General features: G+C 34.1%; 1 protein-coding gene across 4 annotated transcripts in view; it reads left to right on the top strand.

The window, feature by feature from the left end:
• The window catches only part of ODR4 (odr-4 GPCR localization factor homolog), a 42284-nt gene extending 30134 nt beyond the window's left edge, over positions 1–12150 (top strand). For 2 of the 4 annotated variants that reach the window (XM_009191556.3, XM_009191559.2), the window contains 2 exons: positions 10595–10705; positions 11855–12150. In XM_009191556.3, the coding sequence (XP_009189820.1) occupies positions 10595–10705; positions 11855–11922 (179 nt within the window). In that variant the 3' untranslated portion in view covers positions 11923–12150. Of the gene's footprint in view, positions 1–2616; positions 2772–4951; positions 5035–10594; positions 10706–11854 lie in introns of those variants that run through there. The other 2 variants (XR_639475.3, XM_017951254.3) reach the window with 2 other exon arrangements.
• The last annotated feature ends 1615 nt before the right edge of the window (positions 12151–13765 follow it).

The following is a 13765-nucleotide window of genomic DNA, read 5'->3' as shown; positions in this document are numbered from 1 at the left end:
CTTTGGAAGACTGTTTTGTTTTGTTTCACTTTCTTTTTGTTTCTAGTGAGTTCAGGGTATGAAAACATGTCTATAAATAAATATGTAAATTCCTTTTCTGATTTCTTAGTTATTCCTCTTTGCATAGTTAATTCTCCCTTCAGGAATAGGGTGTTTGATTCAGAGTGCGCTTGAGATTATAGTGAGTCAAGTTAGTATTTGATTGGGGAACATCAAATCATAGTAAACTGCCTCAAGTTAGTTGCAAACCACCCTTTAGTTTCAGCAATGCCAGATCATGATGTAAAGCAATAAGCTTGTTTCAGTGGGGAGAATAAAATATACTAAATTACCCAGTACGTGGTGTTAAAATAAAGAAGCAACTACTTTCTAATCCCATGAAAACTAATAATTTTAAAGATATAACTGTAGCAGACGGAAAGTATCGGCTTTTTGAAAGTAGACTGGTAAAAATGTTTACTGCTTTCCAAAATTTATTTTCCCTGGTTAGTGACTGCATTATCTCTGCCAATGAAACTTAGAATCACGAGGACAGGGATTTTTGTTTGTTTTGTTCACTTGTCTATCGTTAATGCCTAGCAATAGTTCTTGAACCATTCTGTTGTTGAATAGATCTTATAGTGTTGGTAGGATTATTCGAATTGACCTAATTTAACCTGTTAATACTGAAAACTATGTCCCTAGCAGATATAGTTCTATTCACCTTCTATTCTTCATTTTACATACCAATCTGCCTCCCTGTAACCTATTCTTTCAGTAATACACAGCAATAAAACATGAGTACCACTTCCTCGTTGAGACTATGCTTTAAATTTGAGAGCAACTGTTATATTCTAAATATTTCAAAGCCCTATATTCTCATCTACCTTAAGCTGTTCCTTTTATTATAGTTTCCAGACCACATTTTTTTCTTACCACCTTGTTTGCCTTCCAGCAGATTAGGAATTTTTAACCTGTGAGCTCCAAAACCTTTGGTGTCAGAGCTGAACTTTTAGAAGGTTGACAAACCACTTGAAAGTAATTGTATGATTTTTTTCTGAAGAAAAGGTCTATCGCTTTCAAAGAGTTGGTAACTAAGAAAAACTAAAAATTACTTCTTAAATATATTCTGGTTTGCCTTTCTTGAAATATGTTACCCTGATGAAGCTAATGCTCTAAAACTAATATCAGCCATTATTTATATATCTGCCAGGCACAGTTTTAAGAGTCTTACAAATACCAAATTATCATTCCTTATAACAACTCTCTGATGTAAATAATATTATTAATCCTATTTTCCAGATGAGAGAATTAAGGCTCAGAAAGGCCAGGTAACTTTTCAAAGTTACATCGCTCATAATGGTGGAGCTGGAATTTAAACTTAGGCAGTCTGGTTTTAGAGTCTGTGCCTCTTTTTTAAAAATTTTGTTTTACTGCCTTTCTGTGGGAGCTAAATAGTGAAGTATAGTACTATTACTCTCCATGATCTAGATACATATTTTAGCCTGGCGTTCTTCATTCCATCCCTTTAAACATTTTCAAGTGTAAATGGATGATGTTACATTATCTTGGTTTAATTTCATCTAGATTATGTCAATATAATTTCTCATTTGTTGGCTGGAATCTTGCATCTCATGTTTATATAAACATAATATAAATGTATGTGATGTTTATATATAATATAAACATATACACATATATAAATGTGTAATATAAACATTTTTATGTTTATATATAAATATAAGTTATATTTATAAACATGTTTATATGTTTATGTATGTGAATATGTTTATAAAATACAATATAAACAATATATAAAAATGTTTTCTTATAAAAATATAGAATATAAATATATATCATGTTTATATATAATTTTTCGAATTACTTGTCACATTCTTAGTGCATATCACATTCTTAAACTAAGAATGACTAAGGGTAGCACTCTATGCAAAACTTGCCCCATTCACAAGTTACTTTAAAAGTCAGATATAAAAGAATAGAGAGAGTCATTTCATCTAGGTTTTTAAAATAATTCTTAAAAATATTTCTGTCTTAAGTATTTTTAACTCATTTAATTTCATGTTGTATGTTAAACACAAGTATATAGACTAACACTATTTTATTCAGTTCTCTTTAAGTTATATTTTAACAAACAGTTAATAACAGAGGTTAATATTCTTTCTTTACATTGCTAAGACATTTAAAAAAATTTAACTTGGGCAACATGGTAAAACCCTGTTTCTACAATAAGAATACAAAAATTAGCTGTAGAGGTTTCAGTAGGCCATGTTTACACCACTGCAGTCGAGCCTGGATGACAGAGTAAGACCCTGTCTCAAAAAAAAAAAAAAAAAATTAAGTAGCTTCGACCACTGTAATGTACTCCTAAGAGGTAACTATGGCAACCTGGCATGACAGCCTCCCAAAACCAAAACTAAAACCCAATAAATTTGAATTCTCATGAAACCATTATATTTAACCATTGCATTTCAGCAAACATCTGTTGAGAGAGCAAAAAGGGCCTTTGCCTCTCTTGCTTACTGTTATATTTCTAGCACTTTACTAAGAGCTTAGCCTTAGCACGTCATAGGTTGTCAGTAGATATTTGTTGACTGAATATATTATTTATTTTGTCAGTCCTATGGATTGGGATCCAAAGAACAACAAAATGCTGATCCTGTCTTCAAGGAGCTAAGTAGATTTTTGTTTGTTTGTTTGTTTTTTGAGTCAGAGTCTTGCTCTGTCTCGCAGGCTGGAGTGCACAGGTGCATTCTCAGTTCACTGAAACCTCTACCTCCCAGGCTCAAGCGATTCTCTTGCCTCAGCCTCCTGAGTATCTGGGATTACAGGCGTGTCCCACCAAGCCTGGCTAATTTTTGCATTGTTAGTAGAGATGGGGTTTCACCATGTTAGTCAGGCTGGTCTCGAACTCCTGACCTCGTGATCCACCCGCCACAGCCTCCCAAAGTGCTGGGATTACGGGTGTTAGTCACCACGCCCAGCCAATAGAGTTTTTAAAAAAATGTCTCTGTAGATACTATGTTTTTACTAACTTCAGGCTAGTTCAAACTAGGTAAACTCCTTCACTAAACTTTCTTGTAGTTCGCTCTTCTATGCTGTTCTTCTATAATACTTTACATACTTGTAATTATTTAAATCATCAATTGCATATTTAATGTTTATCTTTCACATTAGACTATAAGATTTTTGAAAGTAAGTAGAGTATTTATTTATCTGTGCCTAAAACATAGTAGGTGTTCCTAAGTATTTGTTACTGATTCATAAATACTGAATAAATGATTCTTAGGAAACTACAGCACATCTTGTTTTCACATTTATTTTATACTTGACAAATTATAAGCTTATGCCTGGACAGACAAGGTTTTTAAGGTTTGTGTAGTATAGTATACTGAACATGTTGAAGGTTTAAAAAGGCTATAATATTCGTAGATGTATGGCTGAGAATGTATAGTTCAGAACATTTTCAGGAGTATTGAACATTTAAGACATGAAATTATGTCTTTTATATGAAAATATGTAGCACTAGTTGTTGTCCCAGAAATTTTAATCTAGTTTACAGCATTTAGTATGTCTATTTATCAGATGTTTATTAAGCTTACGCTCTGTTCAAAACAATATAATAGATATGAATCAATAACTTGATTGCTTTCCTTTAGAAGCCTAGAGGAAAGATAGAATGTATATGCGTGATTAGTTATGCAGAGAATGTAGTAAGGTCCTAAGAGTACCTAAGTACTCCATCAAGATTAGTGATGAGAATTTTAGGGTCTCCAGTGATTTGGTTAGTAATTTAATCAGAAAAAAGTCTGTTATAGGCATTACCAGAAATCTACAATATACAGTAACAAAGTTTTGGCATTCCTATATTAAAATTTTAGTGGACCAGGCACGATGGCTCATGCCTGTAGTCCCAGCACTTTGGGAGGCTGAGGCGGGTGGATCACCTGAGGTCAGGAGTTCAAGACCAGCGTGATCAACATGGAGAAACCCCGTCTCTACTAAAAATACAAAGTTAGCCGGGCATGGTGGCTCATGCCTGTAAACCCAGCTACTTGGGAGGCTGAGGCAGGAGAATGGCACAAACCCGGGAGGCGGAGCTCGCAGTGAGCCGAGATCGCGCCACTGCACTCCAGCCTGAGCGACAGAGTGAAGACTCTGCCTCAAAAAAAAAAAAAAAAAAAAAAATTTAGTAAATTATTTCCCTTTTTGTATTCTTTATTACAGTTGAGTATCCCTAATCTGAAAATCTAAAATCTTAAATGCTCCAAAATTTGAACCTTTTTGAGCACCGATATACTCAAAGGAAATATTCAGTAGAGCGTTTCAGATTTTGGATTTTTGGATTAGGAATGCTAAATTGATGTACTGCAGATATTTCAGAATTCAAAAAAATCTGAAATCTGAAACACTTACGGTCCCAAGCATTTTGGACAAGGAATACTCAACCTGTACTACTTTTATGTTTCACTTCAACTGAAAGGTCACTGAAAGCACATACCAGTTTTATAAATTGATGCTCTATACAGTGTATAATCCTTCTTGTGTTGAAAGTTTCATAGTTTTGAATGATGTTTACTTTTGCAAATAAATAAAAGTTTTAATTTTAGCCTCAAAACAATATACTTTTTATCCATTATTGTCAGATATAAATGCTATTCTCTAATGAACTGTTTATATATATACTAAATATATTTTAATCCTCTTTCTTGAGTTCCCTCAGTAAACTTTATCATTAGCATTATTTGCACCTTGTTAAATATTCGCATGAACCAGTAAATATGAAATACCTTAAAATAACTTTAAAATCTTAGATAATATATAAATATTAATACATATGTCTGATTTATGGATTTTAATTTTCATAAACCTTTAATATTAAAACTTAGTTATATGTTTCACACTGTATTTAAAAATTATTTACTGTCTATATTTCTCTTTTTTATGCTGACAGTCTAGTATAGAGATGGATTAACAGTAGGAAGCGTTTAATATTACAAGAACAAAGGAAGCAAAACAGCAATTTGGAAAGTTTAGGTGTGTATACTTACATGTATGCCATATTAAACTCATGGTTTCTAGATGATATTATACATTTTTCTAATATTGTATAACGTATTGAAGATATTTCAGTATGGTAGGTATGATCCTTTCAGGACTCTGCCCTGTTTTTGAAACTTACATGAATCTCGAGTGAGTGAGTGAGTGAGTGATGTCTATTCTTGGTTGCCTATTATGTATTAGGATTCTACAGATAAAATATATAGTCCTGACTCTCAAGAAGCCCACAGTGCAATGGAAAATACAAAGAAATGAGTTATTCCAAAACAAAGTGGCCCATGTGCTATAATGTGCTGATCTGTGGCTTTATTATTAATATCTAATTATTTGAAATTATTAATTGCTAAAACCACTAATAACTCTATAACAAGAATGAACAGAGAAGCGTCAGAACTCTTAGCAGAGGCACTATCTCTGTAAGGGACTCAGGGAAAGCTGCTTAGAGCAGGTGACATTTGAGTTCATTTTGAAGGATGAATACAAGTAAAAGTAGCTTTTTAGGAATTGAACACTGGTATGAGATATATTACAACCAAGAATATGACTTACCTAGAAGTATATTAGTTTTGCTTCATCAAGCATTTGTTAAATTGGAAGGAATGATTTAGTAATTATGCATATTTATTATAAAGAACACATTCTCAAACAATAGAATAAAAACATACGTTTTAATAGAAAAATTAAGTGCCTTTACATAAACATCCTATTTTTTTTTTTAAGAATTATACGCACTTATTCACTCATTTACTCATTTATTCATTTACTCAAAGATATTAGATGCCACAATTTTACGAAGATAATGTCCAGGAATCCAGGCCTGCCACTTAGAACTAACCTTAAAGAAGTCCCCTCTGAGTCCTAGATTCTCTTGGGGTTGCTGTGAGAATTTGGTAAAACTGTTAGGGAAAATACTTTCTAAACAGAGATGATATTAACACATTATTAGGCTTTTAAATACTGAACCTCTGACTTGTAATGAAAAATATTAATGTTAAAGTATGAAAATGTTTTATAATATGTGTAAGTTTTCCTAAATATTTGAAATTAGAGTTTCCATATAAAATAAACCACAAAAAAGTGGAGCTCAAATGTTCAAATTCAGAAATTGGAATCAATTACTACACATTTAGGAACGTTAAATTTGCTATAAACATTTTGCTTTATCTTCTAAGTATTTAACATTACAGGTTGAGTATCCCTAATCTGAAAGTCTGAAACACAAAATGCTCCAAAATTAGAAACTTTTTGAGCACCAACATGATACTCAAAGGAAATATGCTCATTAGAACATTTTGGGTTTTGGATTTCAGATTAGGGATGCTCAACCAGTAAGTATAATGCAAATAATCCAAAATTTGAAAAAAAAAATTATTTCAGGTAAGGGATGCTCAACTTATATTATTTACCTGATTATTACTTATTTCTGTTCTATAGTATGGTTGCCAAATAGTTGCTATGTTTAAAATACATATTTGCCAAGTAAGTGTCTTAAAATAACATACTTTTAAATGACTTAAGAGATGAGGAACAATTTGTTTGTCAAAATGACTCACTTGAGGTGAGAGATAACTGGCTTTAAAATTTCTTAGCTGTGTTAGTCATCTCCTAGTTGACATTAACTTAATAATTTCAATGTACTTTTATCAACAGTACCATCTAAAAAATTTTGAAGTCACACCTTTAAAATCTGGTGAACCTCATCTTTGCCAATATCAGAGCTGAAATTAATTTTTGTCATTTGGTTAAACATTGACAATTATAAAAGAAAAATGAGTAATACTGAAGATACAATTTTATGGCTACATCGCTATAATTATACATCAGTAATTTAGGATTTAGGGATAGGAAGAACACAGCCAACGAAGGAGTTCAAGTCTTAACATTTCATTTTAAGCTTTTAAATAGTCCTTCTTACCTATCAGCAGCTTGGAATGAAATCTGAACATGTCTGCAACTTTTGCATGCATTCACAGCCCTTGTTTTGTCTATCTTTTTGACGGCTGCTCAAGAAGAATACTTTCTTAACAATAATGATCAATTTTCGATTTGTCTGAATTTAAAATTACTTGGTTTTAAGGAATGGTTGAGATCTAATGTTGTATTGAATCACTGTGTTATTTGTATTTAAATTTCATGTAATATATTAAAATATTGGTGAAATAACACAGTGCCTGAGATTTGATTTAAAAATCCTACAAGCCTCCACCAAAAATAAACAAATAAATTGCTATTTTCATTATTGAAAAACATTCTGCTTCAGTAAAATCATCTCAAATTTGTATCAAACCACGTGATTTTATATGACAGATTTAAAAATGGAAATAGCAAGGCAATGGAATGCCTTTTATAAAAGTAAATTATTTGTGCAGAGTACGATCTTTTAGAGCATGATCTTCATATGTAATATTCAATGTTAAATATATAAGTAATATGACAACTAAAACAATTTTTTTTTTGTATGCAAGTATTCAAGTAATAAAGTTCCTATATTAAATAGGTATAATTCACACCATCCATTATTTTTGTTTGTTATCTAAGGATTTTATTGGCCCAAATATGGGGGAAAAAAAAAAACCTTTTTTTTTTTTTGAGACGGAGCCTAGGTTGGAGTGCACTGGCACTATCTTGGCTCACTGCAAGCTCCGCCTCCTGGGTTCACGCCATTCTCCTGCATCAGCCTCCTGAGTAGCTGGGACTACAGGTACCTGCTACCACACCCGGCTAATTTTTTTTGTATTTTTAGTAGAGACGGGGTTTCACCATGTTAGCCAGGATGGTCTCAATCTCCTGACCTCGTGACCCGCCCACCTTGGCCTCCCGAAGTGCTGGGATTACAAGCGTGAGCCACCGTGCCCAGCCAAAAAATACCTTTTTAACAGAGATACTTGCTCATAGAGCCAAATGTTGTTTTTGTTTTTATTTAACGTAAAATTGTATTAGCCATTCAACTTTTAGACCTATGGACTGAAGTTGGAAGAAATTTTAAATTACTAGGCTAATATAGTCTGGAACCGAGGTATTATAGCCCTTGATATTCCTAGATATTCCTAGAGACAGTTCATAAGAATTTGTTGTTCTTTGTGACTGGTTTCATGTGAGAATAGAAAAAAAAAGGCGGGGAGGGTGTTTTTGTTTTTTGTTTTTAAAGTATTTTAGTTGTATACTTGAAGAAGAAAAAAAAGAATGGTGGCGTCCATGATTCTAATAAGATAGTTACTAGGAATTATTTATGAAAATCAAACTTTATGAGAAATTAATGACAAGTAGGTAATTTTTTTTTCTTTTTCATCCGTTTTGGTATCATAGATACTTATTTCAGTAAGTTTATATGTCATTCTTTTGAACTTGTGCTAGTATATTGGGGTGCGAAGATGTCTGTAAGAACACTGTAAATTCAACAATAAGCTATTTTACTTTAAATTTAAACAATAATATTTACTATCTCTCTTGAGTTATCTCTTTTTTGGGGAGTGGTGAGGGTAAATAAACAGATCAATCTAAAGTAGTTGCTTTCATAACCTAGTTCCCTAGAGTTCTATAGAGTAGCATTCTTCTATCACCTCTAGGATAGAAGTAAGGAGCTGGTCTGACTCCAGGAGTCCTCCCTCCCAGCTTCAGCCTGGCTAGCATACTTTCATCTTTTTTACACACTGGGAATTTCTGTCAGATTTTCTTTGTTTTCGTAGGATTCTTCAGTCCTAGGAGAAAAAAAATTGAAAACTATTAGCCTGTGTGGTCTTTGAGGATGTTATCAGTTCACACACTTTCATTGAGCATTAAATAAATTCAGATAGGCTAACCTACATAAATTGCTGTCAGCATAATAAAGTAGAAAGAGAACTTGTGTCCAAATCATCAGTCAAATGCCTGTGATGGTCAAATACGCACTTTAACCTTCCAGGTTATGTTTTCCATTTGTAAAATGTGATGATGTCCTTGCCTTGCTTACCATTCAGAGTTGTTTTAAGGTCAAAATTTTTATCATAGTTTAAATTTCAAGTTGGATCAAGAGTCAGCAGATTTGTTTTGTGCAAATAAATATTTTAGGTTTTGTGAGCCACATAAGGTCTTTTTCACATATTCTTTTTTTTTTTTACAGTGTTTTAAAAATATAAAAAAATAGATTTTTAGTTTAAAAGCTTTTACAAAAATAGGTCATGAGCCAGAGGCCCATGTACTGCAATGTGCTAGTCACTGGTTTTATTATTAATATCTAATTATTTGAAATTAATTGCTAAAACCACCAATAATGATATAAATTAAGCTCGGCACGGTGGCTCCCACCCACTGTGTGATCTCAGCACTTTGGGAGGTCGAGGCGGCAGATCCCTTGTGGTCAGGAGTTGGAGACCAGCCTGGCCAACATGGCGAAATCCTGTCTCTACTAAAAATACAAAAACTAGGCCGGGCGTGGTGGCTCATGGCTGTAATCCCAGCATTTTGGGAGGCCAAAGTGGGCGCGTTACCTGAGGTCAGGAGTTGGGGACCAGCCAGACCAACATGGCAAAACCCCATCTTACTAAAAATACAAAAGTTAGTGGGGCGTAGTGGCACACCCCTGTAGTCCCAGCTACTCGGGAGGCTGAGGCGGGAGAATTGCTTGAACCTGGGAGGTGGAGGTTGCAATGAGCCGAGATCACGCCATTGCACTACAGCTTAGGCGACAGAGCAAGACTCTGTCTCAAATAAATAAATAAAATAAATTAAAATGCAAAGATTAGCCGGCTGTGGTGGCAGGCAGCTATAATCCCAGCTACTCAGGAGGTTGAGGCAAGAGAATCACTTGAACCTGGGAGGCGGAGGTTGCAGTGAGCTGAGATCATGCCACTGCACTCCAGCCTCGGTGACAGAGTAGGACTCTGTCTCAAAAAAAAAAAAGTAAATCTCAGGAGTGAAGTTTACTCTGCTATGAATTTTGGTATAAATTTACTACTATATAGTAAACAAATTATTATTATTATTATTATTTTTTTTTTTTTTGAGACAGAGTCTCACTCTTTCACCCAGGCTGGAGTGCAGTGGCATGACCTCGGCTCACTGCAACCTCCATCTCCCAGGTTCAAGCAGTTCTCCTGCCTCAGCCTCCCAAGTAACTGGGACTGCAGGTGCATGCCACCACACCCGGCTAATGTTTTGTATTTTAGTAGAGACAGGGTTTCACCCATGTTGCCCAGGCTGGTCTTGAACTCCTGAGCTCAGGCACTCTGCCTGCCTCAGCCTCCCAAAGTGCTGGGATTACACGCGTCAGCCACCACGCCTGACCAACAAATTACAATTTTTGAAAGTCATTCAGAACTGGCTGTGTGGCCCTCTGATTTAGTTCAATGATAAAGCTACATTGTTTTGAAAACTGTCAATTTGACATATATTCTATTTAATTCACCTACAATTGATAATGAGCAAATTCATTATTACATAAAAAACAAGTAGAATGAAAATGGTGTTGATTGTATGGTTTTTATAATGTTCTTTAAAACTCAGTTTCATGTGTTAATCCTTATTTTATGTGAAATTTATTATTATTATACTCTTTCAGCTTGTATGAGTTCCTCTATGAATAGTCAAGCTTCATTGGACAACACAGATGATGAACAACCAAAACAACCAGTTAAAACTACAATGTTATTGAAAATTCAGCAAAACATAGGTATTTAATTTTACTTCTTTGATAACACTGAAACCATATTTAGATTTGAGTTTTCTTGTTACTTTAAAATTTTTGTATTTCATTTCGCTTTCTTAAGATTGCTAGACTTAAGAGTATTTATTGGGTATTATGGAAAGTGCCAGGCCCTAGAGATAGAAAGATTTATAATTCATACATTGTCATCCAAGTGCCCTCAAAGATGACACATCCTATTAATTTTTAAAACATTCTTAAAAGAAAAAAATGCAGAGTTTTGGGAATCAGTTAGTATAGTAGGGCTAATGTTTTACAAACTGGTATTCCTAGAATTACTATCACAGGAGATTTTGATGTGTGTTCTATGACAAAAAATTTCAAATTCAAGTCAGGAATTTTATAATGTATTTTTATATTTTAAAGGCTCTAAGAAATGCAGAATTATTTTAACATTTTCAGACTTTTTGAACAAGGAACATGCAGACTATTGTTTAATGGGGTAACAATTTGAGAAATACTAAGTATTAAGACTTCTGACTGAGAGTTAGGAGCCAGAAGATTTAATTGTAGTTCTTGTCATTCATTAGATAAATTTAATTAATTTTTTTGTACGTGTGTGTGTCTGTCTGTCTGGACTACTATGGCCAGTTTCTTTCTTTAGCTTACTATAATCAGGAAAAAATAAAAGTTACAACTTAGACATACTAATTCTTAGATTTTATAATGGTTGAACATGGACTTCTGCAGTTTTCAGTAGCTACACAAGTTACACAAGTGGCTTTACATTATAATGGTTGAGAACTGCTGCCTACTGGAACTGCCTTTTTTTTTTAACCTAAGTAGCATAAGACAGCTGGTATGCCAATAAAAATATTTATATAAGCCCTTTAAAGTGTTTGTTATTTTTTCTCTTAGATACGTCTCAGTGCACATTTGTGCAAGAAAGATACTTTGTCCAACATTTGAAGTCTAGTTTTTCAACTTATGACTATATTTTTCTCTAAGATGTTGTTGCCTTTTAGTATATACATATATATGTGTATGTAAGATTGTGTGTTTGTGTATTGTTGTTTTTTAGGCCCATCAGTTACCCACATTTCAGAGCCTAGGATTAGTTTGGCCTTTCTTTTGCTCATTCCATTTTCATTTGTTCTGTGTTTGTTTTACTTTTAGGTGTGATTGCAGCATTTACAGTTGCAGTGCTTGCTGCTGGTATCTCCTTTCATTACTTCAGTGATTAGGGTGAGGCACAAAGAGTTTCTTGATCATCCAGAGAACATTGACAGATAATTATGAATAATAAAGATGTTAATCCATCTGTATTTAAAACAGTAGCAGCCAGATCTGCTGCCATGATGCCTATTTGATGTGTTTCTGATTAAAATGAAATCACAAGCTGCCTTGTTTAGTCTGCTTTACATTGTAGGTGGCCCACATTTCCAGAAATAAAGTTATGTATCTAGATGGAAGCTGCATGTAACAAATCATTATTATTTTTTAAAAGGTTCAAAATGATGGGATATGATCAAGATTTTAGTCTTACTAATCTGAATCACATATTAATCAGGACATTAAAAAGTTGAACAGAGGCATGGTGGCTCACACCTATAATCTCAATGCTTTGGGAGGCTGAGGCAGGAGGATCACCTGGGGCTAGGAGGGAGTTGGAGACCAGCCCGGATGACATAATGAGATTCTGTCTCTACTGGAAAAAAAAAAAAAATTAGCTGGACATGGTGGCATGCAGCTCTAGTCCCAACTACTTGGAACTACTTGGAGGCTGAAGCAGGAAGATCACTTGCGCCCAGGAGTTTGAGGCCGCAGCGAGCTATGATCGCACTACTGTACTCCAGCCTGGGTGACAAAATGAGACCTTGTCTCTAAAATAAATAAGTAAATTTAAAAAGTAAAAAAAAAATAGTAATTTGAACAGTCAATGTTGATGCAACGTCTTAGTAATAGAGCACCAGAAGAAATTTCTACCAAGCGAAACAACAACCTTACGATAAGCTCATCTTCTAGGAGTTTTCTGACGTGCACTCAGTTCCTATATACTGTGTGTTTTGTTCTGATCAAGGGGTAGGGAACCTTTCCAGAGAGGTCCCATTAGTAAGAAATGGCATAAAATATGTGCTTTCTCAGGTTACTATATAACTGTTTTAGTATACTTAATATACAAAATAAGACTTTGCTTCCAGCAGGTATGTTAGACTAGATATTATAAAACAACTAGATTCTGAATAAAATCTGCTTTTGAATAGGTTCACAGGAAGTAGGAGAACTTTCAAGAACCATACTTCTATACTTCTACCTTTCCTCTGCCACAAGAAATGGATGCATTTTAAGTTAGGAGTCATGAATACTGTATTGACCATACAAGTGGACTATGCTTGTCTGGATGGCAGATACCAATAGCAACACTGCCATATTCAGTTTGCCTCAAATCAGAAACAAGAAGACATCTGAATCTGAGATGCTGCCCTAGAGAGGACAGTTAAAGAAGGTTCAGTGACCCTCAGTTTGTAGTGCTGTAGCTCCTGGCAGAGGCAAGAGGGAAACATTCCTAATTTAGTTCCAAGATTCCTATAGATTGTTATCAAGTAGTATTATATTATGACTAGAGATCACAGGCACAAGTTGAAACAAACTAACATGACAAGGAAGCTGTAGAAAAAATAAACATTGAACTCAGTTCTTCAAGGTTTCATCACCAACATAAGAAATGAAGTTGGAACCACAGGCAGATCTGAAAAAGAAACAAATAGAATTCCTAGAAATGAGAAATATTTATTGAAATCAGAAAAAAGCCCTCAGACATGGTGAATATTTTATTAGACTCAGCTGAAGAGACAAGTGAACTATAAGCTGGATCTAAAATTACCCAGTGAGCAGCGAGGAGAAAGAAGGAGCTAGAAAACATTAGAAAGTTAAGAGAGTTGGAGGGAAGAATTATAAAGACTAGGAGTACTAGTAGGAGAGAATTTAGAGAATGAAGGAGAGGCGTACTTGAAAAGATAAAACAATTTTCCAAATTTGTTGGAAAAACATGAATTCATAGCTTCAGAAAGCACAATATATACCAAA

This window comes from Papio anubis, chromosome 1 (genome assembly GCF_008728515.1).
Source record: "Papio anubis isolate 15944 chromosome 1, Panubis1.0, whole genome shotgun sequence".
NCBI lineage: Eukaryota > Metazoa > Chordata > Mammalia > Primates > Cercopithecidae > Papio > Papio anubis.
This window is presented reverse-complemented; position numbering and strand designations above follow the sequence as displayed.